This window comes from Temnothorax americanus, unplaced genomic scaffold (assembly GCF_048541705.1).
Source record: "Temnothorax americanus isolate GAGA-0224 unplaced genomic scaffold, ASM4854170v1 Scaffold21, whole genome shotgun sequence".
NCBI lineage: Eukaryota > Metazoa > Arthropoda > Insecta > Hymenoptera > Formicidae > Temnothorax > Temnothorax americanus.
This window is the reverse complement of record NW_027509349.1, coordinates 1,193,858-1,221,404: the sequence shown is the minus strand read 5'-3', so window position 1 is coordinate 1,221,404 and position 27,547 is coordinate 1,193,858. Positions and strand designations below refer to the sequence as shown.

The following is a 27,547-nucleotide window of genomic DNA, read 5'->3' as shown; positions in this document are numbered from 1 at the left end:
TAAAGTTTTCCAGCTCAATAATTAACTAAATGTTGTTTTAAAAGGAGAAATTAATTCCATTTTATTCAGTTTTATTTCTCAAAATTCGCCGATCGACAATTTATCGAATATCCCGTTACATATTTAGATCGCTCGTATTAAAGAAAAAAAGAATGATAGTTCTTTATTCTCGAAACTTGCTTTCCTCTCGCTGATGATGGTGGGAAGCTGTCACTCTCTGTCACTACCTAGCCAGCCAATTTAACTTGCCAATCGGCGACTGGAGAGGGGACGCGATTACCAATCAGCGAGAAAGAGAGCACTTGTCGCGGTTGGAACGAGACGTAAAATGAAAGAAAAGGCTGGTGCCGCGACGTGCGATTCATTAGTACGGGCTAGGAGGTGATATAAAGGCGTACAGGGGTCCGATTCGGTCTGATTTGCCCGTAACATCAACTGAGGGAACAGCCTGATAGCGGGGAAAATCCGTCGCTGCCACACCACATTTTACCATCATGTAAGTTTGTTTATTTTATTGTTATATGATAAACAATTTATTATTTTCCATCAGTTGTGTTAGGCATTAATTGTAATTTTACTCTTAAACATTGCAACGAACGTATTTTTTCTTCATTTTGATAAACATACAATCTTAAAATTAATATTATTCTCCCAGTTTATAAGTTTTAAATAATAATTTAGACTTTTTATCTTTAGGCTTTCTAACATTAGGTTTTTTAATGTTTACGATCATATACAAACAATTTTTTAAAAGCTTTTAATAAACAAAGATTTAATTTAAAAAATTAACTATATTATTTATATTTGTCTCATTACATAGTTTATAATTATGGACATCGTTAAATAATATTAATCGAACATTCTGTTAGTTATTCCTGTAGCAAAAATTAACTTAGTAAACACAGCAAGATTTTGATTTACATAAAGAAGTATTCGTAAATAGATTTGCAATACGATTAAATGCAAATCAATCCTTGTCACATTACGTAAGTGCAGAAAATAAAAATGCGATAATCGACGACCTTCCAACTGGCTTCACTTTGCAGTTCCGGCAGTAAATCAATACAAATGATATCCTCTCTGCTATTACAAGAGATCTAAGTTTTTCCATTATATTGTAATCACGTTATTGAAAGGCAAGTTCAAAGTATAACTACGCGTTTCGTTCTGATAGTCAACAACTTACTGATGTTATCTTCAATCGCGCGTATCAATATATTTCGCTTTCTTATGACGGTGAAAGTTGATCCATTTCATCTTGCGGACAAATTTTATATCTCATACCCGAGAAAGTATTATTCTTCTATTAAATATTAAACACTGAATCTCTCGTAATTTTATTTATAATCGCAACATTTGAGTATTTGATTTATAATTATAAATAATATGGTAAAAATAATCTAAACATTTTACATTTGCAAATAGTAATCTATACAATTTTTTATTAAAAGTAGAGACATCTAAGTTTCGTATAAAGCAATTGATTGTTAAAATTAATTTCTAATTTCATTAAAATATTACAATATATTCTTCAAAAAAGTTTCATAAAACATTTATGAAAGAAAGACATTATAACAGAAAACAGAAAATAAAAGATAGAATTTGCAATTACTTGACGAAGGGAGAAAGGAGAGAGAAAAATAAAAGATACGTGTAAAGGAGATAGAGGACGAGCCTGGAAACTTGGCTGATTGTGAGAAGTAGCCGCAAGCAGTGAAAGTAGCGCAAACCACCGACTGAACTTTACCGAGAATGGTCACATTGGCGATTAAACGTCAGCCGAGCAGAAAAAGAATACGATACGAGCGCAAAAAACGCCTTTGCACGCCCACGTGACGCGTTGCGCAATAACGTGTTGTCGCTTCGTCCGCGTTGATGCTAATTACACGTAATTTCAAATCGCAGTTACATCTTTTCTCACCTTGGATTTACTTGTGGATCAGAACTCTGATCCAACTAATTAGTTTACACTCCTTTCTTATCAAACAAATGAGATCTTTAACAACTATATATATAATGTTTACTTTTTAAAACTCACTTTTAAAAGAATTCTCTTTACATAAATTTACTTTTTATTGCAATATATTAATTTGGAGCTCAACTAGCAAGAGATTTAATAATAAAAAACAAATTTTCAAGAGCATAACGTAAAATATTATATATATAATATTTATATTGATATATATATATATATATATATATATATATATATATATAATAGATATATATAATAATTAATGAAATAAATTAATAAAATTTATATATACAATGGTTTTATTAATTTATTATGTATAGATATTAGATATTAATTTGCACATAATAAATCATTAAGGAAAAATCAATCACGCGCGCCTGCAACTTCTGTAAAAATTGTTTAGATAAAACTTGCAAGAATTTTATTCAAGCATTTGTGTAGGATCAAGTCAAGTTTCGCTGAGTAATGCACATTCGCTCATTTGTATAAACAGGGTGGTGTGGGCGGTGCTGATATTGGCAGCGGTCGTGTTGACCGATGCAGCGGTACCAGATCCACCGGAAAATTCTGGCATCACCACGGTCGGCTCCAAAAAATTGGCAACCGCCGCCGATTGCGCCGGACTTGTCGCTTTCTCTGCCATCCAAGGATCGGTGAATGTGAGTACAATAATTAATATATCTGCGAACCAAGATTCGATTGTCTATTATTTTATATGACTTTTATTGCTAAGAGCTCTTTGTCTTGTTTCATTTGAATGTTTCTTTTTGAAATCAATATTAATTTTAATAAGAATAGAAGAATTTTGACGACAGACAGGAAAAACTGATCTGATTTTTTTATAATTCTAAATTTGATAATTTTCGTGCACTTAGAAAATATTGTAATGTACGTGTAAATGTATACAGGAAGCTAAGCTCGTCCTTGCCCAGACACTAGTGGACAAAGGAGTCGGTTACGCGGCGGAAACCGGGATCTTCACCACGCATTGTCCAGGCCTCTACCAATTCAGCTTCGCCGGATACGGTAGCACGGATCTGCGGCTGACACTGAAACGCAAACTGAACAAATCCGACAGTTGGAGAACGATTATCAGCGCCGGCCCAGGCGGAGGGAGCAATCTCGTTCTGTTGGACGTCGAAGCCGGCGACCAACTGGCCGTCTTCGTTGAATCCGGGAAGATTACCGATGGAGCGAGTTTTACTGGTCACCGCGTTTATAAAAGATAAGGACCATTAAACAACAATCTTGGGCGAATTCAGGACCACCATTCAAGGAAACAAAATTGAAATTATAAACTAAAACTGAGTCTAGAAAGATTCTTGATTATCAAGGTTGAAATATTTAATCAAAAATTTTGAAATACCCCATTTTTAGTTTAAAAAAGATATGTTTAACAAGAAACGATTGTAAAAATTTGTTATATTTTATGATTCATCTTTTATCTTTTGGTTAGTAACATTTTAATTATATTTTTTTAAAATCATCACATATTACACCCGATTGAAATTATAAGATTCTAAAACATGTCATGCTCTTAGACCGAGAAATCGCCAGATTGTCATTAAATGCATTTAAAAGTATATATATATAAAAGAAAAAAAGGATTTGCAAAGTCCTAGATTTTTTTCTACAAACGAGAGCTTTTTTGTGTGCTGAAATAGAGTTTCTAATTCGTAGTTCTAAAACTTCTCAATGGACTTAACATTCTGTGATAGCTATTTTCACTTGGCTAAAATTTCATTGATTTTATAATTTCTTTAGAATGATAAAATATCTATAATTATTTCGTAAACTAACACGAATGTCTCCAGTTTCTAGCTTTCGCTTCGCATTTCTTTCGGTTCGCTTTCTAACATTTTTTTCTTTACATTTTGTTTACTACTTTCACCTCGTCTCTCGATTCGTTTTTCTTGATATTTTATCGCTTCCTTATTTTCTTCGCTACTTATTTTCTCCTTATTTTCTTCCTCTTTCTCTATATTTCTTTGATTTATGTTTCTAGTACTGTCTAAGCTTTATAATTTCCTCTATTCGCTATCTTTCTTTTTCTTAGTTATTTCTACTCGGTTTGCCTCTACCTCTTTGCCTTCTTCGTCTTTTATTTTATCATTTCTTTATTTCTATTAAAGTTTCTATATTTTTATTTCATATATTGCTTCTTTATCTATCTCTTTCGCTCTTTCTTCTTTTATTTCCTTTATTTCTGTCGATATTATGCTTTTAGTCTGTCAAGCTTCAGCTCTTTTACGTCGGTATATTACACCTTTATTATCTTTAGAAACATACTATCTTTCTTCTTATTATCTTCTTGCAGTGTCTTGACTTATCTTTTCTCTTTCATTTTCTTCATTGAAATTTTCTTTACGCTTTATCGACAATTTCTACTTCTATTATTTCCTTTTATTTCAGTGTCATAGATTTCTCTTTTAAACTTATCTTCTCGTTTATTAGTTCCTTCATTTTTTTCTAGTCTTCTTTCTCTAAAAAAAATAGACATATTATCGTTCTTTCTGAATTTTCTTCACCTTGTTCTCTCGTCTCTTCATTTTTATCTTTATAATTTGAATATATCGTTTCCTTTTATTTTCAATTCGGTTTCCAATCTAGTCTATATACATTGGTTGCTCTATCTCTCTTTTCGTCTTTACCTATCTGTCTATCTATCTGTACATCCAGCTATTAATCTATCTATCAATCTATCTATCTATTTATCTATCTCTTGTATTTTCTATACTGTAAATATACATAATTGCCTGCTATCACAGCAGTTATGTCTGAGAGAAGACCTGTGAAATCGGCAGAAAACGAAAAAAGAGAAGAGAGAGATGGCGGCAATAAAACAGAAGGATTACCGATTAATTAAACTCATTAGACAAGAGAGAACACGCGCGCGCGCGCGCGCAACTGCGACGAACAGTGCGAATTATTTTTCTATAATTTTATTAAATGTATCAATATAATAAGAAATGTTAACGCGATGAATAATAAAGTTGTGCACGTATTTCTTATCACCAACAAAATTTCGTTAAAAGTCAATCATATTCTTATACCCGAATAATAAGTCGGCATCACATACAAACTTCTTTGGAAGGAACATGAGGAACTTTCTATAACACAATCAAATATGTAGTTCGACTTTTCCACTTTCCAATCCCTTGTAATTTTTGAGAATGGGATACACCTCTTCTTCGAGGAACTCGACAACTTGTTGCGGCGCTCTGCCGACGAAGGTTGACGAGTCCAGCAGAGCATCTAATTGTGGCAAAATCGGCGCGAAATACGGATCTCTTCTGATCCTGTCAACCAGATCGTTATCCAAACCGTGTTGTTTAACCAGCTCTGCGGCTTCTTGCGACAACACGCGGATTTTCTCGTGGCAATCCTAAAGCAAATATATTAAAGTGATGTATGTGCAACATTAATTATCTATAATATTCCTTAAAATATTAAAGTCACAAAAAATTACGTCAAATATACGATTGATTATAAAATCAACTGAAGATCAAAATTTCATATTTTGATTGATTAAAATCAGTTATTCATAACTCAATATTCATTGACTAGATATTCTCGATTAAAAAAAATAATGAAAATTATTCTCCAAAAATATCTAATAAAGTGCATTTCACACCTGTCTATCGCCACCGGCCTTCACCATGGCCATGATCACGTTCTCCGTCGACATGAAAGGCAACTCCTGTGCTACATGCCTGGCGATGACCTTGGGATAAACGACCAATCCCTCCGTGATATTCTGGAGAGTCATCAGGATCGTGTCGGCCGACAGGTAGGCTTCCGCCAGGGCGAGTCGGCGATTCGCCGAGTCGTCCAACGTTCGTTCCATCCACTGAACCGCCGCGGTATGGAGGACGTCGTTCACGAGAACCATCAGGTGACGTGCCACGCTGCAACATCTCTCGGAGCGCATCGGATTCCGCTTGTAGGGCATCGCGCTGGAGCCTATCTGTGTACTCTCGAAAGGCTCCTCGATCTCCTTCATGTTAGCGAGAAGACGAAGATCCGTGCAAATCTAGGGAAATTAGAAAGAGAAAGATTAATTCGAGACCGAGTTATTTCTTCGCAGTGGAAGAAATAGATGTTTAAATATGGGTCCCATATTAAAACCGCCACGGTTATATAACTGGCACGGATGCAATCAATTCGCGCTCACCTTGTGAACGCTCGCGCCGAGTGAGCTCAAAACGTTCAAACATTCGATGTCAACTTTCCTGCTGTAGGTCTGTCCGGTGACGGCGTAGTACTTCTCGAAACCGGCCATCTTAGTCACGAGAGCGTCCAATTGCTTCACCTTTTTCTCATCGCCTATTGATGTGAAATTTGAAAATTACACGTCACCTACACGCCTGTTACATTTACTTTTTACAATTTCTAGACATCTAATTGTCATAATTGCTTTAGCTTTCTCTTGAAACTCAAAGTCAAATCAAAATTCTGTAATTATTTTTCTAGAAGCTAATAAATCGTTCTTTAATGAAGATCATCTAAAAAATCATCTCAATATCATGTTTCACGAACTATTTTTTCCTGGTAAAAATCAAAGGGTTACAGAGAGAAAGGCTAAACGGACCGACCGTTAAAGAGCTGAAGGAAAGACGCTTGGGTGCCGGTAGTGCCTTTAACGCCGCGGAATTTCAGATCGTTCCTGGCGCGACGGATAGCTCTCTCGTCCATCACCAAGTCCTGCAGCCATAGCGTCGCTCTTTTGCCGACCGTCGTCAGTTGCGCGGGCTGAAGATGAGTGAAGCCCAAAGTGGGCAGACTGCGATACTCGTGAGCGAATTTCGCGAGGTGCTGGATTACACTGGCTAGCTTCGGAAGCAATATGTCGAAACCTTGGCGGAGCAGCAGGAGGTCCTTCAAGAAAAGATAACGTTAACAAATTAGATAACTACCAATTAGTTGAGCGAAAACACATGGAAAGGTGTGGCAATCGGTTATCAGTAATTAAAAATATAATTATATCTTGCTAGCAAGATAATATAAAGGAGAATATTTTTATGACAGAATTAACGGGAGGTATACCGTGTTATCGCCCACATAACAGCTGGTCGCACCAAGATGGATGATGGGCGCAGCCAGGGGACACTGTTTGCCGAATACGTGAACGTGGGCCATCACATCGTGCCTCGTCAACCTTTCCTCCTTGGCGGCGGCTTCGAAGTCGATGTCGTCCACGTGTGCCTCCATTTCGGCGATCTGCTCCGGCTTGATCGCCAGGCCGAGCTCCTGAAAAATCGTCAATAAACATTTCTAGGTGACACCGTCTAGAAAACCACTATTATTGCGAAAATGAAGAAGTACAACGTGATAATTTTACGATGCGTCCAGTTGAAATTATCATTTAGATAAGATTTAGATCGCGCATGTGCGGCTGTCCTCTACGATTCTTATCCCCTTTTCAACGTACTCTCCCGTATCATCTGATTAGATAAAGAGGGCTTGGTTCCGCTTCGGAATCATCAAAACCACGGCGCAAGTTTCATTTTGTTACGTGCGTTTTCACGGCGAGAGGAAGGTGCCGAGAAGTCTGCAAGCATGGTTTCCCTGCAGACTATTGCGAGTATAGTGATCAAAGTGCTAAAGTTGGTGAGAAGATTTTGGTTTTCGTATATCGTAATCGTGAAAAGTGTATATCTAACAGAAAAAAAGAGAAAAAGAAAATTTCGATAAAGTATCCCATAACGACGATATCTTCTTCTTATCAATTCTGACAAATTCTTGATTTGAAATAAAACCCAGTGTATATAAAATTTTGACCAATTCAAAATATAGGAATTTTCAGTAATTAATTTGTAAATAAATAATATCATCTTTTTTCTTTATTTAATTTTAAACGGCTATTTTTTTTTTAACAAGATTTTATCTCGAGATTTATTTGCAGGCATTCTTTGAATTGTTAATCGGATATTCACCAATACAAAAAACTTATCAAATTGAGCGATCAACAAGTTTCGACGAGCTTCACGATCAATTTGATAAACTTCTTCTTCGCTATGTAAAGTGTAAAAGCGGATATTTTTTTCTTGTGATATGACATACGCAGAGATAAAATAGTCTGAGATTAAAACCTCGGGTCCAATTAAATATCGAAAAGAATAAAATGCTAACGAGGTAATAAAACTTCGGCACAGGAAACGTAGTTTCAATGTGACGCATGTCATAAATCGTTTAATTAACGCGGTCAATGTATTCGATTAATAATAAAAAGGCGTAGACTGAAAAAGATCATCGTACACTCATTCAAGGGACATTCTTACGAGACGTATGAATCATTCTATCGCCCTTATCGGCGTGCGATAACGCATGTTGTTTAGCAAGCGATACGTACGCTACGTTGCCGTCGTTTTTAGTGCGTGGAACTACAGAGTGTCCCAGAAAATCTATGGCGATAATAAGATTCTATCACATCTTGAGACAATTTTTTTCTTCGATTAATTCTTCCATAAAATTTTAAATTTTCGACATCAATCTTTCGGGGGATAAGAGTTTCTTGTTCACACAAATATAAAACTACGTTTACTTAAAAAGTGAGTCATTATCACTCACATATCTTCCTAAAACTTAGTTTCCCTAAACTTTTATTCGTTTCTAACGTTTCAAAACATTTCTGGTTATATAATTAGAAAAGTAAATTTATTTGAAGCTTATAGATAATATTGCTTCACTATCATTACATAAGTTTCTGGGACATTCCACACACTCGTAAATACCCAAGCAAGATTAACACTATTAACAGCAGAATATTGCAGCAGATTGGCACCAACTGGATTCGCATCAAGCTCATATTCTGCCAGCGAAGAGTACCGATATAATCTAACAGCAGATGCCAGCAGAATCTGTCATTTCGTAATCATTGAAATAATATTCGATTTTATTGATGAATGAAAATGGCAGATTTTATTCGATTTCTGCAGTTAATCTGTTCACATTCTATTAGCATATTCTGTTACATTTTTCCTAACAGTCTATTAATACAATTTGCAGCAGATGTTTACGACAAACCTCTGGGGTATCTGTGTATATATTTTGAAAATTCGTCTATTTGCCGCAGGTTATCAACCTCATCATCCTCATCCTGTACCGTACAGGATACGGCGGTGAGTTTCTAGGCGTAGGTGGAACTTGGAACTTGAACGAGGACAAGAATCCCGATGCCGAGATTGTCGCTTCCGGCGTATTCGTCGGGTTCTTCATCTACACGAGCGTCGTCCTCATCAGCTACTGTTTTGGCAATACCGACCATAAAAAGACTCTAGTTGTAAGTGTTTTGCTCTTTTCACTTGACAGGATGCGACGGATTTCGAGATTGAATAGTTCATGTTAAATATAGTGAAAACGAAGTAATGCATCATGTATCGCACATTCAATTCCAAAGTTTTAAATAACATTTTTTATATAAGACATATCAGAAGAAGCGTTCTTTTCACAACTTATAGACTTTCTGACAAATATCGAATGTACAATACATTTTTTTTCTTTATCCAAAGGTAGTGTTACATCGTGCAAAATTGTGTGAAAGTTCAACAATCTTAAACAATTTTGAAACAATTTAATCAAAACGTGTCATCATCTTTACAGGAAATCATCATGAATTTCGTCGGGACTTTCATGTTCGTTGCCGTGGGTGGAACGGCCCTTCATTACTGGCATGGTTATCAACCTGAGCAGAAATTCGTATATGATGCGCCAGAGAGGCAGGTAAGTCGAATTAACTTATAAGGTAAAATTATAAAAAAATGACTGAAAAGTTAAAAGCTGTTGGCGTAAATTTCCAGATAGTTATTATAATAAACATCCGTTTTATTAGAAAAACAAATTTGCTGAAATCTGTCTTACGAAATACGTTTACCATCTTATTTCTCCACTAAAATCAACGACCAACTGCGTCGTATTTAAACCGCAAAAATTCTGTAATTCCAGATTGGCTTGGCTGTGGGCTCGTTGTGCGTTTTAGAAGGCGCAGCGTACCTGATGGACTTAATATTAAGTTTCCTCCATTACGCTAAGGATGAATTTCAATAGAAGGGAAAGTATTGCGAGATAAACATCGTTTTAATAGCGAAAATATTTACGAAAAACTTCCGTTTCATTCCCATCAAATCATGTTACAATATACTAGCAATATACGCTAAGAAGTAGAAGTTTTCATGTATCAAAACTCTATTACGATTAAATTCGATTGTGTCTCTGGGTATATTGTTAGTCACGTTTCTGTACGGAGGTTTCTCTCTTCGCGAAAAACGCAAGTAACCTTGTCCTTCTTCGAGAAGAGACAAAGTTTCCCCATTATACGTTTTTATACATATTTATTCATACAGACATATACTTTCCATTGAAAATACATGTAACGTATACGAAATAAAGTTTATTATACAAAATTTGTAATAAAACGGCTTAAAATACATTTTTTCGTGCATGTTTAAATCTTCGTTACAGAAATACTCTTCAATTATTATTATTTATATCTTATAAATAAACATTTTTAGACTTTTTTCAGGGTAGCATTTTTAGGTATATCTTCGCGTTGCGACGCCTATGAAAATTTGTTTCTCCTTGACATGTCCGTTACATTTTTCCGCGTTTAACGACCGATAATACATATCGGGCGATTATTATGCGCGTGCCCTCCTTTACTTAACGAGGCTCAATCGTGGAAACGGAAGAAATGCGGAGGAAGAAACGTAGACAGTGCGACGAAAAATATGACTCACGCCCTTTTCGAGGCAAACACAGCTCCGTAACGTTCCACCGGATGATTTCATCATGGGCCCTTTAAGATCCCGTCGTGCGCACCAATTAATCTACTTGACCTGGCGATCGTCGCGGATGACCGGCGCGATTACACACCCACCCACGAGCCGGGCACGTAATCACGTTAATTACGGAGGTCACGCCTAATTTGACTAAGTTGTAAACCTAGTATATAACAGGATAAATATCCCTTGAATAAGAATAAGCTACTTACTGAGAGGAGAGAAAAGGGTGCTGAAAATTAACTAAGATCTTAAATTTAAATATATTTTTCTTGTATTCTTATTTTATTATTCGAAATTGCATTCCACATAATTGCATAGTCGAAAGTAATACTCTGTTCATTTACTAGGTAGAATTTGAAAAAAAAAAACCTCTTTTTGTTTAAAGAATTTTATAGAATTTTTAACACCAAAAAACAAAGCTTTTAAGATCATTTAAACTTTTTTTTTCATAAAATATGACTTCAAGAATCAACTCCTACAATAATATTGGACAGTATTTAAAAAACAATCTGTTAAGTATACAATACAGAATTTCAGAATTGAATTTGTTAAGTTTTTCTGGTATCCTGCAAATCTTTAATAACACCACTATCGTAATTAACTTGCATTATTTTCATTACTAAAAACGGAATAAAAGACAATTAAATCTAAAGACATAAGCATGTCTATAGACAATCTTCCGTCTCTTCCGGTTTACGTATCCCATATGCCATTGTAAGTCTGAAGACTCTAAAGTAGTCTAATGAACAAGTCAATACGATAAAAAAAAAACTGACATTATGCGTATTGTCGGCAGATAAATTACTACTTCAGCATTTGTATATGCCCGTCGAAAAGTAACCGTGCAATCGCATACGCTTCGTAAATGTTTCATTGAGGACGAGTTGACATAGATACTCAGTAATCGCGATGTATGGAAAGTCAGAGATTGCAGCTCGTCGTGCAACATTCTACCATGGATCGATACCACGGCGATTCGTTTCTGGCAATGTTGCGGCTAAAGTGAGTATAGCCTGCAAAAGCTACAAGTTGATGTCGTATATACGCTTTTGTAATAACCTTCTTTTTATAGACAACGCAAATATCGAGAAGCGAAAAAGAAGCTAATTTTGGGGAAATGTGCGGATTGGTTTCAATTCTAGATGAAAAGTACATTAATTTACATTAATCAATTAATTCTAAATTAATTTATAAATTATTTAAAATTTTCCCTTAACTTTTTTCGTCTTTATTAGCGCGTGTAACAATTCTTGAGAAATTAATTTTTCATATGACGCAACACGCGCTGATAAAACATGACGAAATGCGATGCATCGATACACAATTGCTCAGATATATTCGTTAACTCGAATTAATTGAAGTTCGATGTGATTAAAAACCATAATAACATTAACGTTTTTCAATCATTGACATTCCAGTCGTATTTCATGGAGATTCTACTTGTCGCGCTCCGAATAAAGAGTCTAATCAATTACAGTGCAGCAAAATGTTCTAGTAATCCGGAATGTTTGGTAATCACGCGGGGTAAAAATAACTGCGTCGCCATAATTATGCGAAGCAGCAATAAGCGCGCGTTCGCGTGTAATGCGATAGCGAGCCTTTTCGATACGCACGCCAGGCAGGCAGGCAGGCAGGCAGCCCGCAGAATTACGTGTGTCCTTGCACCGCTGCAACGTCAAAATATAACGTCATGAAATAAGATCGAGTGCGTTTCCAGCGAAGGAAGTCGCTCTCGCGGAAATTCATTGTGAATTTTATAGCTCGCGCTGTATTTGTTATCGCGTGCAACTGCGTTTCGATATAAGTATACATGAGTATGGTCAGTTACTAAAAAATGGACGGCAAAGCTGAATCGTTAAAAATCGAGAGTATCAACACGAAGAATACATTTCGAAAATTGAAAGATAAAGAATAAAAAGATTGTTTAAATAACGAGCGATTATTTCACGCTCTGCTTCTACCCAGCTTCAGTCTGGAACTCCCTGATGTTTCGTTAAAAATCAATTGTTATATACGAATTTTATACGAATTAAAGAGCCTGTTTTTTTTTCATGATTAAATCACTACAGGAAGCTGGAGCGAAGATTTCTCAATGAGCGCCTGACTTTACAACGCACCGTCATTAAGTACGCACGTTCAATCGATGACGTAACAGGGCGTGCACGAGAAGAAGAAAATACTTGGCGCGCGCCCGTGACACATCGGCGGTATATACGGAACAAATATTTAGGCAGGCAAAAACGCGGCCGGAAATCTGATGGCGATGCGTGGAATGCTACCATGCGTGAATAAGGAGCCCCGACCTTCTTGCGTTTCCTTTGCCAAATAACGTCTTAGAGAGGTGTGACATTTTTTTTTTAAATCCATTTAAGAAAGCCCGGCGCCGATACCAAGTTGGGAAAAGAGAAAAGGCCCGGTTGCGACCGCGCAACGCGACAACATTTTTACCGAAAGTTGGTTGGTGATCTTCGGCGCGAGACGAGCGAAAGTTATAACAGCGTCGCTGGCTAGTGCCTAGTAGTATCGGAAACGTCGATTCCATCGGCGGCGACCGCACGCCCAAGGCGCGTACGACCTGCTCGCAAGCGTGGGACTCGATCGTAACGCCGATGTACTTCGCCTGCGCGCGCGCGCGGGGAGTCGTAAAGCTATCGTAAAGTGTCGCGTATATTCGCCGTACGTTTTCTCCGCGTTTCAGTCCGAGCTGCACCGCTGCGCGACGCGGGCACGGCACGTTCCCTCTTCCTCCAACGACTACGACGCACGCGTCGCGTCGCGACGCGCGACGATCCGCGCGCGTTATTATAAACCTCGCGCTTCCGGCGATCGGCCGCGTGCGGTGAAGAGTGAAGAGTGAAGAGTGAAAGAGTGAAGTCTCTGGACTTGGAAGTATAGAAGATAACAGAGAAAGAAAATAGAACGCGACGCATTCCTGACGATCCAAGACTTCGTTTGACCCAGCTCGACTCGTGTTTCTCGTGTAGCAGACACTCGAAGTGAAATCGCGGGTATCGCTCTGGCGAGGCGATAGGAGGTGACGGTACACGTGGACGGAGCGCGTGTCAGGTGAATCAATGGACGGAGCATTTGTTATTCAGCGTACCGCGCGCGGCCTGAGCCCCATTTAGATACAACGAGTTTTCAGCCGCGCGGCAGGCCACGACTCGTGACGTAACTCCGTATTCATTCCCATAAAAAAAAGGGAAAAAATTAGACGAGTGGAATCCATTTTCCGAAGTTACGAAACACGTCGTAGAGGAATGCGCCGTATTAATGTCGCACTTTGTTCCTCTACGAAGAAGATAAACTATTATACACCTGAAATATATATGTAAAACCGAATTATCTTTATCGCGCTTAATTACTTATTTTATGCTATATGTTAATGTTCGTTTTTGCGACACTCCTCAAGTGTCGAGGAGTGTCATTACTTTTTATTACTACTACTTCAATTACTATAAATACTTTACATTTAATTACTCTAGCACCTTAATTTAGAATCATATTTAGTGCCAGATATCGCGATATTCAGCGATTTGCGATTTTAATATAATTTACGACGCATTTCGCCAAGGAAAATCGACCTGAAATGGACGAAAAACACAGTGAAATATCTTATCGCGCGAATAATCCGTGCTATAGTCTTTTGCGTCGTATACACCGCGCCTTCGACCCTCCGATTTACGTGCGGCTCCCCTAAGGACGATGTCTATCGCGCGTTTCTCGTTTTAGGGTCGCTGAGACCGAGGGGTAGAATTGGCACGCACAGGGAAGAAAGAATCGATCGTCATCAAATCGAACTGAAAAATCCTTCAAACTGGGCGACGGAAGAGGAAAACATCGAAGGGTAAGAATGGCGGACGAAGCGCAGCAAAGTCAGCAGCCGACTACCAAAAGGCACAAGATTCTAAGTCATCTACCCATCGCCCTTAAAGTGCTCGAAGTGGTGAGTAGAGTACCTTTTTAATTTAACTCAAATAGAGAGTAGCGTAGATTATACACTGTTAAAGTATTAAAGGATGGAATTTAAACAGTATTATTTTAAATATTGAGTATTAGGAGCAGCGGCGATAATGATTAACATGATTCAAATTGACACTACGAATTTAACAGTATACAACGCGCTTCGTATCCCATTGAAAGTTTCGCGCGAAACTTCGATAAATACAATAAAGTATCGATTTAACTGGCGGGAATCGCAATTTCCATCGAAGTTTCCCCGTGTTTTAATTCTTGATTTCTTGGTTCGTATCTCGACTCTTGATCTACATAACACGATGACGCGCGACGTATTTTCCTTCTCATTCGTTATATATGCATCACTCGTCCTATATTATTCCTCATTATTTCGATCGCCGTCCAACGTAAATAGCTGTTCAAAACACTTTTTCTTACGTTTTAATACGTTTCAATGCAGATACTGGCCATTTTTGCGATCGGTCTGGCGGTGGACCCGATGAACTCGTTCCAGCGCGTTTTCAACAGGCCGCGATTCAAGCTGGACGACGCAGCTACGATCTACGTCACGGTCGCCGGCTATATACTCATCAATGCGCTCTTCATCATCAGCCACATGCTGGGCGATCGCGTGCCGAAACGAACGGTAATGCCTCTCCTCTATGAAACATAACTCCTCATTACAATTTAAGTAACATATACTTTAAACTTCTGCGCCTCGCCCTTGTGGCGCATTTGCCATCCGCGGCCTCCTCGCAAAGAAGAAACTTGAGTTTATACTCCCCGCATCCTCGTACATGCGAGGTATAAGAGTAAAAGACTATAAGATGATTCCAAGGATGATCTTTACAATTCTGAATATTTCAGCATTTTTTATAAGGAGGGCAGAGATCGATTTCGAATTAATTTGTGAAATTTCCGTAGATGAGATTTGAAAATGATTCAATTCAACATTCGCTCCGCACACGTCGAATTTTCTTTCCTTTGTAAAGAATAATTTTCAAAAAAATAAATATCCACGAGGAAAATATGTAGCACGTAAGTACTTGTGTTAATTGAATTTTCTTGAGGAATATTCTTTCGTCAATTTTCTGCAGGCGTCCTCGCGAAGATTAACAATAACCGATGCTGTAAACACATCCTTGTTGCATTATTACTGTAAACATGTGTCCTGGTTATATTATGTCCATAGCGAAGAACGCCACACAGGCCGCGACTAGATACCTAGTCATTTGTACAGCTGAGTCATTACGGCGGCCTGCGGCGCGGTGTGTGCGTTAATTAGCAGACGCATCAAGGCCTCGTTGCGCGAGGCACGCTACGCTTCGAATGTTGTTTTACGTTTTACACGCCGTTTAAGTATGTGTCGCCGAGCGAAAATCGCAACGAGATCGGTCACATTATCGCGATACGTCGCTCGTGAATCATTACGAACTTTTCAACCGCATGCAAATCTCGTTACGTATGCGCCGACATGTTGTATTACAGCATGCATAATCGATGGCATTTGCGGCCGTTATCTTGAACAAACAACAAAAAAATATCTCAGCCTCGTAACCGCAGACGCGAGGATAAATAATAACAAGCTTTTCCGATGTGCGTAATTTGATTTAATGATTAATTAAATCGCGATGTTATAAAAAAAAAATTGATAAATTATCGCATTAATATAACACAGAAGTGAAAAACGTAGTACATTTCAGAGATTGGCGTGAAAAGTAATATCTTTTCTTCAGTTTGAATGACTAGGCTAAAGTTTCTTGTTGAACTTACTAAAAGAAAGTTGGCTAAATTGCCGAGAGTTGTCAGGATTTGCAAATAATCGCGAAATTAAATTTCCAGCGTCATGCTGGCGCATCTGCGTGCGCGTCCTCCGGTTTATTTCCGCCGGTAATTAAAAAGTAAACATAGAGCGAGTCGCCCCGGAGTTTCTCATCACGCTAACGTCAAATGCATGCAAAACGTGCATTTAATTCACGTTTAATTGACCTGTTACAGTTGCTGATGTTCGCGGCCGTAGGCGCGTTCATGCACGTGGTGGCCGGAAGCTTGATGGTCCACAATTGGCGCCAGATGAACGGTCCTTACTATTACGTGCACAACAATGAGATCCATCCCAGCAAGCAGTACATGGACATGCTTGTATCAGCGGCCGTGTTTACATTCGTGAACGCGGCGGTATTTGTCGCGGAAATTATCGCCGTTATAAGATACGCGGCGTGAATACGTTCTTCTCGCGTGAAGAAAGTCCGTTGATCGAAACGAGTTGAAGGACTCGCGAGTGTCGCCAAAGCTATGGATAGTCCATTTTAAAAAACAGACAGAAGAAAAAAAAATAAAAGATTTTAATCTCTTAATGTTTATTGTAATTATTATTATAAGCAGTGTTTCACCAAGCTTTCTGAAATTTACGTCAACGACCGTCAACTTGATGCTTGAATATTTTATAAATCGAGAAATTAAAAAAATTAAAGATAAAAAAAATATTGTATTTGTTGAATTTTTTTGTCACGGTTTCAATATTGTCTATTGCAAGGAGAGATATGTGGTGAAATGAATTGTAAACTCTTTTAAAAGTATTATTTTGGTAAAATTACCGAACACATTATTCATCTAAAGTCATATTAGACGTAGTAATGATATATGATATAATATTATATTTGTTATCACAGTAGTAGCATGTAAGGTCGTGTATATGCGTGTAATTATCGTTAGAAAAGATTTAGCAATTAGTACAATTAGTATAGTTACAGTAATTATCGAGTAACGAGACCAACTGCGAAATTGCAATCTTCGCGCACAACAGCTGCGATTGCCGAAACATTCTTTGCTACATGGATAAAAAAATATCCATTCGCGTACAAATCCGTCCATTTTTGTACCTAGAGCGTTTTTTATTTCTACAAAATGTTGCAATATACAAACTATAAGCTATGTTTTTAAGTGTGGAATCAAAAGGATCTCTTTCTACGTATTTTATATTTAACGGTAACTTATCTGTGTTTCTTTATGCATCTTTCTATATGTAAATTATGTCTATTTATCAAGTTGCAGCTGATAAATTTGAAATTTGCAGCAACATTGATAAGGATGATGCACATGCGAAATCCTGTTCATTAAAGTTTCATGTTCTATATGTATTTTCTTTTTTATCAAATGCTTGTATTTTGTATAAAAATAAAATAAATATAAAGGTGTAAAGATTAAAGTTTATTGAATATTTATCTTATTTCATCGAACTATATGGAGAATAATTTTTGGATGTCTTTTAACGTGCGTTTTACATGCAGACGATATAAAAGAGATGTTATATAAAATCGAAATATCGATTGCCGAAACATTCTTTGCTATTCGGATAAAAAAAATATCCACAAATCCGTCCATTTTTGTACCTAAAGTGTTTTATTTCTACAAAATGTTGTAATAAAATTTGTAAAAATGTTCTTGTATGTAAGAGGATATAAAAAAAAATCTAGTAAAAAATGGGAAAGCATAAGTGTCATTCTTTCTCTTCTCCATGCTTCTTATACACGAAGTTAGTCATTCTATATAGCATGTCGATAATTTTAATCGAGGAAACAAAAATATGCAAAACATGTCCTTGTAAATGTCAAAAAGTTTGAAATAGAATCTTTTCACGTGTGCGTATATGTAAGCACTCGTTTTACGTTGTAACATGTTATGTCGTGACACAATGTCATATGTTATATAAATATTACTACGTTGAATATCCGTGAAGGGCAAAATGGTAAGAAGCAAAGCGGGAAAGAACAGAGCGGCGAGGGTGAAATTACCAGAAATAAATATGCATGATTCAAACCAGCAGAAGCTGTTGCAGCACAAAACCAGCAGATGCGTATCAGTGATAATCAAGCCGCTGAGGATATTTCAATTCGTGCGTATTAGAAATCTTGATGTTATTTCATTCAATTGCTTGAATGAAATAATTAATGTCAGAAAAATATCAGAATGGATAATCTTTCGCGCTATAAAATTTTCTCCCTCGCGACAGTTTGCGGTGCTGCTAGTGTTCGCGTTCACGATCTACATGATCGTTATGGATCCTATGCCGATAAGCGCCCTCGCCTGCATCCTCCTGATTGTCCTATCAGGCGTATACGTTTTCGTCTTAGCCGTCGAGTTGATCAGTCACTTTGCCGGGGGCGCCTTGCACGTTATTCCGGTAATTTACGCCGCACTGTGCGCATTACTCGTTCAGTGAAATCAGAATCGCGTAAGAAGAAACACCGCTTGAAACTTGACGTCTTTAAAATTTTAAGCGTCTTTTAAGAACGCAAACCAAACGCATTCAAGAACACATTTACCAAAACGTGATACATCAACAAATTGAATGAAAGAATATTTATTGCGCGCATTGTATATTTATTATTAATAAATGTTAATAATAATTTCATAAAGTGTGTAGTGTTTTCTGATTTCATTGAAAAAGAAATAAGTATATTTATTATTATTAATTACGAGAGTAGAAATATTTTTCTTCTGTATAAATCTTTCAGATGGGCATATTCTCCTTTCTTGGCTTCGTATTTTTCGGGGTTGCCGGGATTTTAATGATTTTTAACGCCTATACACAGCTCGTGGTGCAAATAACGGCGATGGCATTGTGTCTATTGGCGGCGCTGTTATTCTTGATTGACATCACGATGGTACTCGCGTGAGTCTCGACCTTAAATCTTTGAGATAGAGATGGGCGCGAGGAAAAGACCCAGAGAGATAGAATTATAATATAATAAAAGCATACGCGTTTCCAGATTTTGGAAAAGAAGATGCACGGCCTGTAAACGATGTTGTGATAACACCGCGCCGGAACTTTTGCCGCACAAAAACGAAGAACCAAAGAAAGAGATTTCACCAGAAACCGAAGTGAGTACTCGTGGAGACAAACGTAAAATTAAAACATTTAGTTCTATAGATCACAGAATTTAAATTTAATCAAATCAAATTAATAAAAATTTTTTTTTTAATTTAATTAAATTATTTTGTTTTTGTGTGTGTGTGTGTGTGTGCGCATATAAATTCTAAGAAATAATTTGATTTCTCGGAGGCGACCTTCGCGTATCGAATAAATTTATCTCAACTTCGCCGTACCGTAAATTAAAAGTCACTTACCGTTTCATATTCTAATTCATATCTCTCGAGTATAAATGTAGATAATGAGGCACGATGTAACGACCAGCCTGAGTGACGTCAGAGTACCACGCGAGCTGGAGAACGTCGCAATCCCCGATCACTGTTACCGCAAAGTCGGGAACGCCCGACGGCGAGAGTACGTCGATTGTCCTACCTGTGTGCCGTCGTTGTGCAATCTCGGCGAGGCCCAAATTCAAACGGAAACGAAAAAGGTGTCCGTCGTGGAAATTCAAGTGAGTCGGATTCAAGCGTTATTTCCAACTCTTATCAACTCGGATTTTTTTTTCTTTTTACCCGAAAATAAATCTGCCTGTGAGAGATTTTTAAGAGATGTCCCGGGGCCGTAAATTTACTTTGTATTTGTCGTGATTTGTCGGAGAAGAACCTAGCGCTCCTGGCGTTTGTTGTCTAATACCGTTTCTTATAAATTCGTACGCGCCGTGTTTTCCGGACGAGATCAGACTCCGAGCGCGGTCACGAAGGAGACGCCGATGCAGACGTTGAGCAAATGCGAGTTCTGTCAACAACAAATACAACTCCCCGTCGAAGGGGCTGTCGTGCCCGGTGCGCATTGTTTCCACCAACCGTCATCGCAATGGAGTTACCCCGCCGTCGTGCAGTTCGTTCGCGGAGGGGGCGTGCCGTGTTGCCCCGGGTAAATTTCTAGTTGTTATATATATATATCCAGGAAATCTCTGGAAAGTGACACGGATCCTCCCGCAGATGCAAATGCGGAACGGACGCGGCACAGACGCAGCAGCAGCAGCAGGAATCAACGCAGCAAAAACCAGAGCAAAAACGTACGGGATGGCTGACGCCAAAAGTGAAGTCAAATCCTAGCAAAACGTTGACGAGTGAGACAACACAGCAGGTTGCGAGTAAATCTGATACATCATACGGAATTGTGTGGAATTCTTATTGTTCAGAGTCAGAGATGTGATGAAAAGTTGTGGCTTCAAAGAGCGGAGCGATTTTTTTTTAATAACCACCTGTCTTGAGCGATTTCCAGCCCGATTTACGGTAAATATTTACAATTAGGGCCCCACCTCTGATGACCTTGACCTTGGCAACATATGTCAAGGTCAAGGTCATCGGAGGTGGGGCCCTAATTGTAAACATTTACCCGATTTACTCTGTCTCATTCGTGCAATAATTCAGATCTGACTCTGAATTTCGCGCGGTGACATTACTGTCGTTTACAAATATATGTCGCCTAAAGGTACCGAAAATGAAAACAACGACAATGTTACGAGCTTGATGAAGACCCAACCAATCACCACGTATACCGTCGCTGCATTTTATGATTCGGATAAGAAAATGCAGACCGTACCGGATATTGTGTACGTGTGGCATAAATTTATACGACAATCTTTGAAAACAATTACTCTATCCGAAAGTATTTAACCCCTAAACGTAAAAGAAAGATTTTTGATGACATTCCTCACACCTTCAATGAAATTCTTTTTCTATCTTCTGGATCATCTCTAAAGAAAATTGAAGGCTATCTTTCGATAGTATTTAATTTAAAATTAAATAATTTCTTAATTTAAATATTTTTGCGAAATTTATTGTTATTATCGTCTAATAGTTAAAATAAAAAAATATACGTAACAAAGGTCTAAATTAAAAGTTGAAAACTACGATTTATACTACGGTCCAATCAATCTTAGCTACAAACGAAAAATGGATGCAACAAAGATAAAGAAGGGGGCGAAGCCGACAAGCGAAGACGTTGATCGAAACTTCGCGGAAGAAACTATAATGAAGATCGCGAAAACTAAAAGGCCCGAGACAGTCGAAGAGGCGATCTTTGAGCATGTAATGAAAAGGACCAAGGACAACGCGAAAGAAAGCGAAGAAGAGCAGACAATCGGAGTGAGCGAGAAGATCGAAAGAAGCAAAGGAGGAGGAGAACACTGCGCTAGAATCTATCAAGAATTTATGCGCGCGGAAAAAGGAAGCGTAGCAAACTCGGAGGAGTCGTCGATGCACACGTAGGCGCTATCATTTTACATAACGCGATATACGATAATCGATTCAGCCATGCGTCTCGTACACGCATAGTTGAATCGACTGTCGTTGCACGGTCTGATGAAACGAATGATTCAATATACGGGAAATGATCGTTTTAGGGGAGGAACGTTAATCACGCCGCTGAGCAGCAGGACGAAACCTCGAACATTGTTGCATTTAAAGTCGAACAAAGTGGATCCAATCAAGAACGCGTAAGCAATCAAAAGCCCTCGTAAACGCGATAATAACTTCGACGCGAGCTTGTACTTAATTTACGAACTTCACTTGCCATTTAGAAATACATCCGATGAAGATCGCGCCCTCGAAAAGGTAGCATTGAAGACGACACTTGACAATCAGGCCGCTCAAGAAGTATAGAAATGTTTCTGTTATTGAGCTATTGAGTTCTGGAAAGTAAATTCCAGCAATGCATCTCAATCTTTGTTCCTGTTCTAGAGCGAGCATCCAGCGAGGGCTGGATCGCCGAATTCCATAATTGATCAGTTGAACGATGCTTGTTCGCTCTGTAGACGACAGAAGGTGATTTTGAAGCGACAATACTATAATCTCACTATTCTAAACATTTCTCGAGTACTTTGCTTCGTACTATACCTCAATCGCACTTTTCAGATCTTAACGCCAACTTCGGACAATTCCAGATGCTACATCGTCTTCAAGGATAAAAGGGGGAAATACTTTTGTGAATTTTGCGCCCCGCTGGATAGTAAAAAGGTAAATAACTCTATTCCTACTACGAATTGACTAAACACATACACAGGCACGTGTTTGCCTAATATAATTTTTTTTTTTCAATAAAAAAATTATTTGCGTGCAGCTTGCTAAATAAAATCATAGAATCATAGTTTGGGAAAAGGGCAAACGAATTTTTACTTAACTAAATTGATTCGATTAAAACTATTTAATGACTTCAGATAACAAGCAGGCTCGAAGGCACGGATTTAAGAAAGCTACGGTGTACCAATTGTCGATTGCATTTCCGTGATCGAGGAGTCAGAACTGTAAGTGTCGATATAAATGGTTCCATAAAAGATCGTTAAAGTTCGATGACCAGAAATTAATTTCCATTCGCAGAATGTTAAACCGAAATCGGACACTTGCCCGAGATGTGGTCGATCGCAAAGACACGCGGCTTCTCCCTCCTCCACGTGAATAGGTTGCCATTAAAACTTACAGATACATCGCGGCGATATCGCGCGTGTCACAACCGGAAATGTCGACCGTGATCGCTTCGTTAAAAATCTTTATTCCTTACAATAATAGTCATTAGGAACGGCGATTAAGGAACACACAGAATACTCGTCCTCGCGCGGAACATGCTGAGAAAAAAATAAGCAGCGCTGATCGCGTTGTTGATTATTTAGCTGTAACTTAATGTGTAAGATAATACTATCGGAAGAACATGATTCATACTTCTTTGCGACATTCCTCATGAAACATGATGTACTCAATTGCCGCCAAATTTCGGCGGAATGCGCGTCGCTCCGCGTAATCTGCTGTAAACATTATTTAAACGTAGCGCTAGCTTTGTCGATTAATTGTCGATTTTATCATTTATCTTTCGTCTTCGGTCTTGTATTCTTAAAATATAGCGTGATTTCTCGGATGCGGCTTGTTTAATTTCTCGGGAGATCCCGGATCTCTCTTCTCTCACTCCGAGCGCGTGACGATAACAAAAAATATGGCGATAAAAAATCTAAAACCCATTAAAAACTACGCGATTAGAAAATACACGTGGGTGGTCTTCTTAATCTCACTTTCAAAATAAATGTAGTAAATATTTAAACGCGAGACACTTAATCCAATATAAATTTGCACGCAAACGTGCCTTGCAAGCGAGCCGCTATTTAAATCGCTATTAGATCGTTAAAAAATAGATACTGCCAACGATTATACGTGGTTTAAAAAAAAAAAAAAAAAAAAAAAATGGTAACATGGCATTGATAAAATGCTATAAAATAAAAAAAATTGCGCGAGTCATATTGAGCTGTAGGTTGAGAAAACTGTGACGAGTTTAACACTTACACTAAAAAAAAAAAAAAAAAGAAATTTTTGTGCTACTTACTAGCTACCTACTAGTAACTCTTTGGCAGCAAGGTCAATAATTAAAAACGAAAAATTGTGTCTAATGAGTGCCCCATTAGTAAACATAAATAAACATAAAAACGCCGCTGTTCTCTGTAAAACCTACGTAAAATCTCAAAAGTGAGGAACGAAAAAAGGGGCGGAGAGGAAAAAAAATTACAGCTGGGCGCGAACGGTTTCCTGCTTCAAGATCGGCCTGGGGCGTTTCTCGTCGTTCCCGTCGAGCGGGAAAAAGCAGGACGTCGCGTTTTCCGCGTTCGCGCAGATCGGCGTGAAGTTCAAAAGAAGAGGCGAATAATTCTGAGCTGCGTAGCACGACGCGGCGGGTTTGTTGATCGTACGCGACGTCGCGTCGTTGCTTCCCGTTGCTTTCAGGACTCCAGCGCGCCAGAATTCGTAGTCGCTGCCGAGCTTCTCGCCGACCTGGACGGGGCTCGGATCCGTCGACGCGATCGATCCGTGGACGCCGATCTGCTCGTTGCGCCCGAACGACCGACACTCGTAGCCGTCGCGAGCGCGATGGGAGACGAGCGAGGATTCCGGATAAGCTACTACGTCCTTGGAATAGAGATAAGTCGGCGGCTGCTGCAGCAGTACGTAACACGCCGGATAATTCTGATAGCGAACGGCCGCGATCGGCCGGGTCTGATCGGCCACTTTGTTGGCCAAGAAATTGTAATAGGTCGGGCAATTCGAGACGCTGGAATCTCCCGAGTATTGGTATCCGTTGAGCAAGGGAGGCTGCGACATGGGATACGTCGTGCCGTTCTCCCAATCGCGCGGCGACTTGTTCGCCATTTTATCCAGGAACGAGCTTTCATCCGAGGTCTTCGGGCTGCCGGAACTCGTGGGCGAGTTGGGCAACGGCGGCACCAGATTCGAGTTCCACATGTCGAAGTTGGGAAAGCTGTTCGCGTCCTTCTTCCGTTGCGCCTTGTCCTGGAAGTGGCAATACCCGTTCAGCGGCTGCACGTTGTCGTTGATGTCCATGAACACCATCTGCGGCTTCTTGTCGTCGCCATCCAGCGAGGAATCGTCCATGGACGACATGGCCAGCATAGTGGAATAGCGGGTGGTGTTGCAGTTGCGATTGATGGATTTGCTGAACGGTCCGCCGTCGGTCTTGCCGCCGTTGCCGCCGTTTGGCGGGCAGATCGGCGGAATTTGCTTACGGCCGCGATTAGGATCGTTCGGCGTCGGCGGTGCCGGCGGCGTGGACGCGGCCTTCTTGGACTGCAGGTACTTCCGCGTGATCTGCACGTCGCCCTTGTCGTCGACCGTGCCACGATCTTCGTACTAACGACACGGCACGATATTACGATTCATGCGAACAAGAAATTAGATATGTACCGATTCGCCGAATCGACTGACATAATCCCGAAGCAATACAAAAATATCTAATGGAGAATATTCTGGATTTTCCATAGATATAGATAGTATGACTGTCTACGGAATATATTTTTTTTTCCACAAAAGAAAAACGTGATAGAAATAATACAGAAAAAGAGCAGAAATATTTGACTTTAAATTAATTGACAACTATTTTCAGTGTAATCGAAGCGTGAATAAATGTCTGCCAGAATACGAAGAGAGAGGTCATCATCATCGTGAAAATCATCTGCGAGATATTTTCTGTCTTTTTCATTGTAAAACGTTATATACGTATAATACAGTGAAATAACGTCATATTGGAATGTGCCCTTCATTGTTTCACAATTTCCTGAAATTCTCGTAGCTCATTGATATCAAGATCCAAATCATGGACACGCATTTCAACACACGCCACTCATTAGATTGTAATTAATCATATAATTCTCTTATGGTAAAAATGATACGCGAACAACCTTCGTGGACCGAGATAACTGTGTTTTCGAAATGTAGCGCGTCAATCGATAAGATGTGTGGCAATATAACGTGGTAAAAAATAAGTCTCGTAATCTTCTCGCGAAGCCTACTCGCCCCGTATACTTGTTTGCCGCGGACGATCGAAATTTGTTTTCAACCAACCGTGTAAATATAAATTCCGGTTGTTCACGAGAAGAAAGGTTCGCTCGCGCAAATACTACGATCTTGGTTCTTACGTCTACGAGCAATGTCAACAATACAGTAACAAAATTGGAGTTCCTTATTATGGGGACTCTATACAGAACAGAGAGACACAGGCACAGACCGGTCGGCTTGTGTTTGGAGCCACGTACCATTTCAGCCTTGGCCAGATAAACCCAGAGCCTGCGCCACGTGCCGAACTTGTTCCGGTCGCTGAAATTGTAGCGCATCTCCTTCGAGGCGTACCGGGTCGACAGAGGGCTGCGATAGTCGCAATGATCGTCGCTCGGCACTTTCGAGGCACTCATGGTTGATCGAAGAGAGAGAGAGAGAGAGAGCGCAAGAGGAACCGTCTGACGCGACCGCGTGAATGAAACTACGTGCGATCAGCTGATGATACCTCGCCATCTGGCCGAGTCGCCGAGACCGAGGGCGATTGATTAAAATGCAGCGTACGAGCGCGCCTCGTCTTGGATGGCACGCGAACCTGCTTCAAACGGGTCGCCGTTCAGCTCCGCCGATGCTCCAGCAACGAATAAACCCGGAAACGAATTAACTCTATGATATAAGGCCGGTATTCATAGTCAGATCTTATATTTGAAGACTCCGTCCAACCAATCAAATGGCCGTATTAGCAACTTAAGACATTACTTAAGACGGTCCTGAAATAAGATCCGACTATGAATAACCGCCGCACCGCCCGTTAATTACATGAATGAACTCAATAAACGCGATGGCGAATGAACGCGGCAACGAGTAAACGAAGCGACAAATAAACCCAACAACGAATGAATGCAAGCAACGAATGAACGCAGCAACAAATTAACAATGAAATTATGGCCGGTATATTCATAATCAGATCTTATTTCAAGACCGTCTTAAGTAATATCTTAAGATGCTAATACGGCTCTGTGATTGGTTAATGACATCTTAAGATTGTACTTAAGACGGTCTTAAATACAAGAACCGACTATGAATACCGGCCTATGGCTGCATTGCGATATTTACTGGCTGCGTTCCGCGATATTCACTGTCAGTACTGAAAATATATATTTTTCTGTATTTTACGTCACGTAAACTATAGATTTTCAGTACTGACAGTGAATATCGGAATGCAGCCTTAGTAACGCTATAGTGCTGATTCCAAGTGAGCAGTTTGGGGCTGCAGCCTCTTCAGACAAATAAAAAAAGAAGAAAAAATTATAGGCGTTAATTCAGAGTTTACGTCAAATTGCATGCTTTCACAGGTATATGTTTTATATACAATATAAATTGAACAGTCCCAAAAAAGAAATAAAATTAAGTGACAATACGCATGGCAGGATATAATTCAAACTAGATATTTCGGAGCTGACTAAACGACGATAACAATACATTTTATAAGATTTTTATTTCAAATCTTTCACCTGCTAATTGGACTTTGTTCGGCAGGAATTCATCGTTCCGGCACTTTAATCAAGGCAATAACAATGACATGCGCATCCCAATATGACGTACAGTTCAACGAAAAAAGTAAAATTCT

General features: G+C 39.0%; 6 protein-coding genes across 6 annotated transcripts in view; 4 read left to right on the top strand and 2 right to left on the bottom strand.

Moving 5' to 3' along the window:
* The window catches only part of LOC143897825 (uncharacterized), a 187,040-nt gene that overhangs the window by 156,700 nt on the left and 2,793 nt on the right, over window positions 1-27,547 (bottom strand). Inside the window, exon 4 of the mRNA XM_077406754.1 lies at window positions 24,464-25,275. Within this exon, the coding sequence (XP_077262880.1) occupies window positions 24,464-25,275 (812 nt within the window). The remainder of the gene's footprint in view (window positions 1-24,463; window positions 25,276-27,547) is intronic.
* C1q-vp (C1q-like venom protein) lies at window positions 337-4,998 on the top strand. Its single transcript, XM_077406765.1, has 3 exons — window positions 337-496; window positions 2,469-2,634; window positions 2,884-4,998. Coding segments are annotated over exons 1-3 (489 nt in total). The 5' UTR covers window positions 337-494; the 3' UTR covers window positions 3,205-4,998.
* Adsl (adenylosuccinate lyase) lies at window positions 3,473-26,429 on the bottom strand. The gene is made up of 6 exons (XM_077406755.1): window positions 26,178-26,429; window positions 7,022-7,225; window positions 6,571-6,853; window positions 6,150-6,301; window positions 5,610-6,008; window positions 3,473-5,360 (listed from the first exon to the last, which is right to left on the bottom strand). Exons 1-6 carry the CDS (start codon window positions 26,331-26,333, stop codon window positions 5,097-5,099), a joined length of 1,458 nt encoding a protein of 485 aa, XP_077262881.1. The 5' UTR covers window positions 26,334-26,429; the 3' UTR covers window positions 3,473-5,096.
* Ssk (smooth septate junction protein snakeskin) lies at window positions 7,261-10,377 on the top strand. Its single transcript, XM_077406766.1, has 4 exons — window positions 7,261-7,585; window positions 9,051-9,257; window positions 9,578-9,697; window positions 9,920-10,377. Exons 1-4 carry the CDS (start codon window positions 7,535-7,537, stop codon window positions 10,019-10,021), a joined length of 480 nt encoding a protein of 159 aa, XP_077262892.1. The 5' UTR covers window positions 7,261-7,534; the 3' UTR covers window positions 10,022-10,377.
* Window positions 13,433-17,920, top strand: LOC143897830 (uncharacterized). Its single transcript, XM_077406764.1, has 4 exons — window positions 13,433-13,821; window positions 14,488-14,701; window positions 15,173-15,358; window positions 16,711-17,920. Exons 2-4 carry the CDS (start codon window positions 14,609-14,611, stop codon window positions 16,933-16,935), a joined length of 504 nt encoding a protein of 167 aa, XP_077262890.1. The 5' UTR covers window positions 13,433-13,821; window positions 14,488-14,608; the 3' UTR covers window positions 16,936-17,920.
* On the top strand, window positions 18,938-23,948 carry LOC143897824 (uncharacterized). The gene is made up of 14 exons (XM_077406753.1): window positions 18,938-19,130; window positions 19,230-19,387; window positions 19,485-19,596; window positions 19,884-20,096; window positions 20,325-20,518; window positions 20,587-20,741; window positions 21,083-21,203; window positions 21,534-21,857; window positions 21,996-22,088; window positions 22,173-22,248; window positions 22,333-22,416; window positions 22,507-22,608; window positions 22,809-22,895; window positions 22,969-23,948. Exons 2-14 carry the CDS (start codon window positions 19,230-19,232, stop codon window positions 23,044-23,046), a joined length of 1,797 nt encoding a protein of 598 aa, XP_077262879.1. The 5' UTR covers window positions 18,938-19,130; the 3' UTR covers window positions 23,047-23,948.

Coding starts and splice junctions, on each gene's coding strand:
- C1q-vp (XM_077406765.1), top strand. Junction 2,635..2,883: donor CCATCCAAGGATCGGTGAAT/GTGAGTACAATA, acceptor AAATGTATACAG/GAAGCTAAGCTCGTCCTTGC.
- Ssk (XM_077406766.1), top strand. CDS start 7,535: ATGGTTTCCCTGCAGACTATTGCGAGTATAGTGATCAAAGTGCTAAAG. Junction 9,258..9,577: donor ACCATAAAAAGACTCTAGTT/GTAAGTGTTTTG, acceptor TCATCTTTACAG/GAAATCATCATGAATTTCGT. Junction 9,698..9,919: donor ATGATGCGCCAGAGAGGCAG/GTAAGTCGAATT, acceptor CTGTAATTCCAG/ATTGGCTTGGCTGTGGGCTC.
- LOC143897830 (XM_077406764.1), top strand. CDS start 14,609: ATGGCGGACGAAGCGCAGCAAAGTCAGCAGCCGACTACCAAAAGGCAC. Junction 14,702..15,172: donor CCCTTAAAGTGCTCGAAGTG/GTGAGTAGAGTA, acceptor GTTTCAATGCAG/ATACTGGCCATTTTTGCGAT. Junction 15,359..16,710: donor ATCGCGTGCCGAAACGAACG/GTAATGCCTCTC, acceptor GACCTGTTACAG/TTGCTGATGTTCGCGGCCGT.
- LOC143897824 (XM_077406753.1), top strand. CDS start 19,230: ATGGGCATATTCTCCTTTCTTGGCTTCGTATTTTTCGGGGTTGCCGGG. Junction 22,249..22,332: donor ACAATCAGGCCGCTCAAGAA/GTATAGAAATGT, acceptor TTCCTGTTCTAG/AGCGAGCATCCAGCGAGGGC. Junction 22,609..22,808: donor CCCCGCTGGATAGTAAAAAG/GTAAATAACTCT, acceptor TAATGACTTCAG/ATAACAAGCAGGCTCGAAGG.
- Adsl (XM_077406755.1), bottom strand. CDS start 26,333: ATGAGTGCCTCGAAAGTGCCGAGCGACGATCATTGCGACTATCGCAGC. Junction 6,302..6,570: donor TTTCCTTCAGCTCTTTAACG/GTCGGTCCGTTT, acceptor TCACATCAATAG/GCGATGAGAAAAAGGTGAAG. Junction 6,009..6,149: donor TCGGCGCGAGCGTTCACAAG/GTGAGCGCGAAT, acceptor TAATTTCCCTAG/ATTTGCACGGATCTTCGTCT.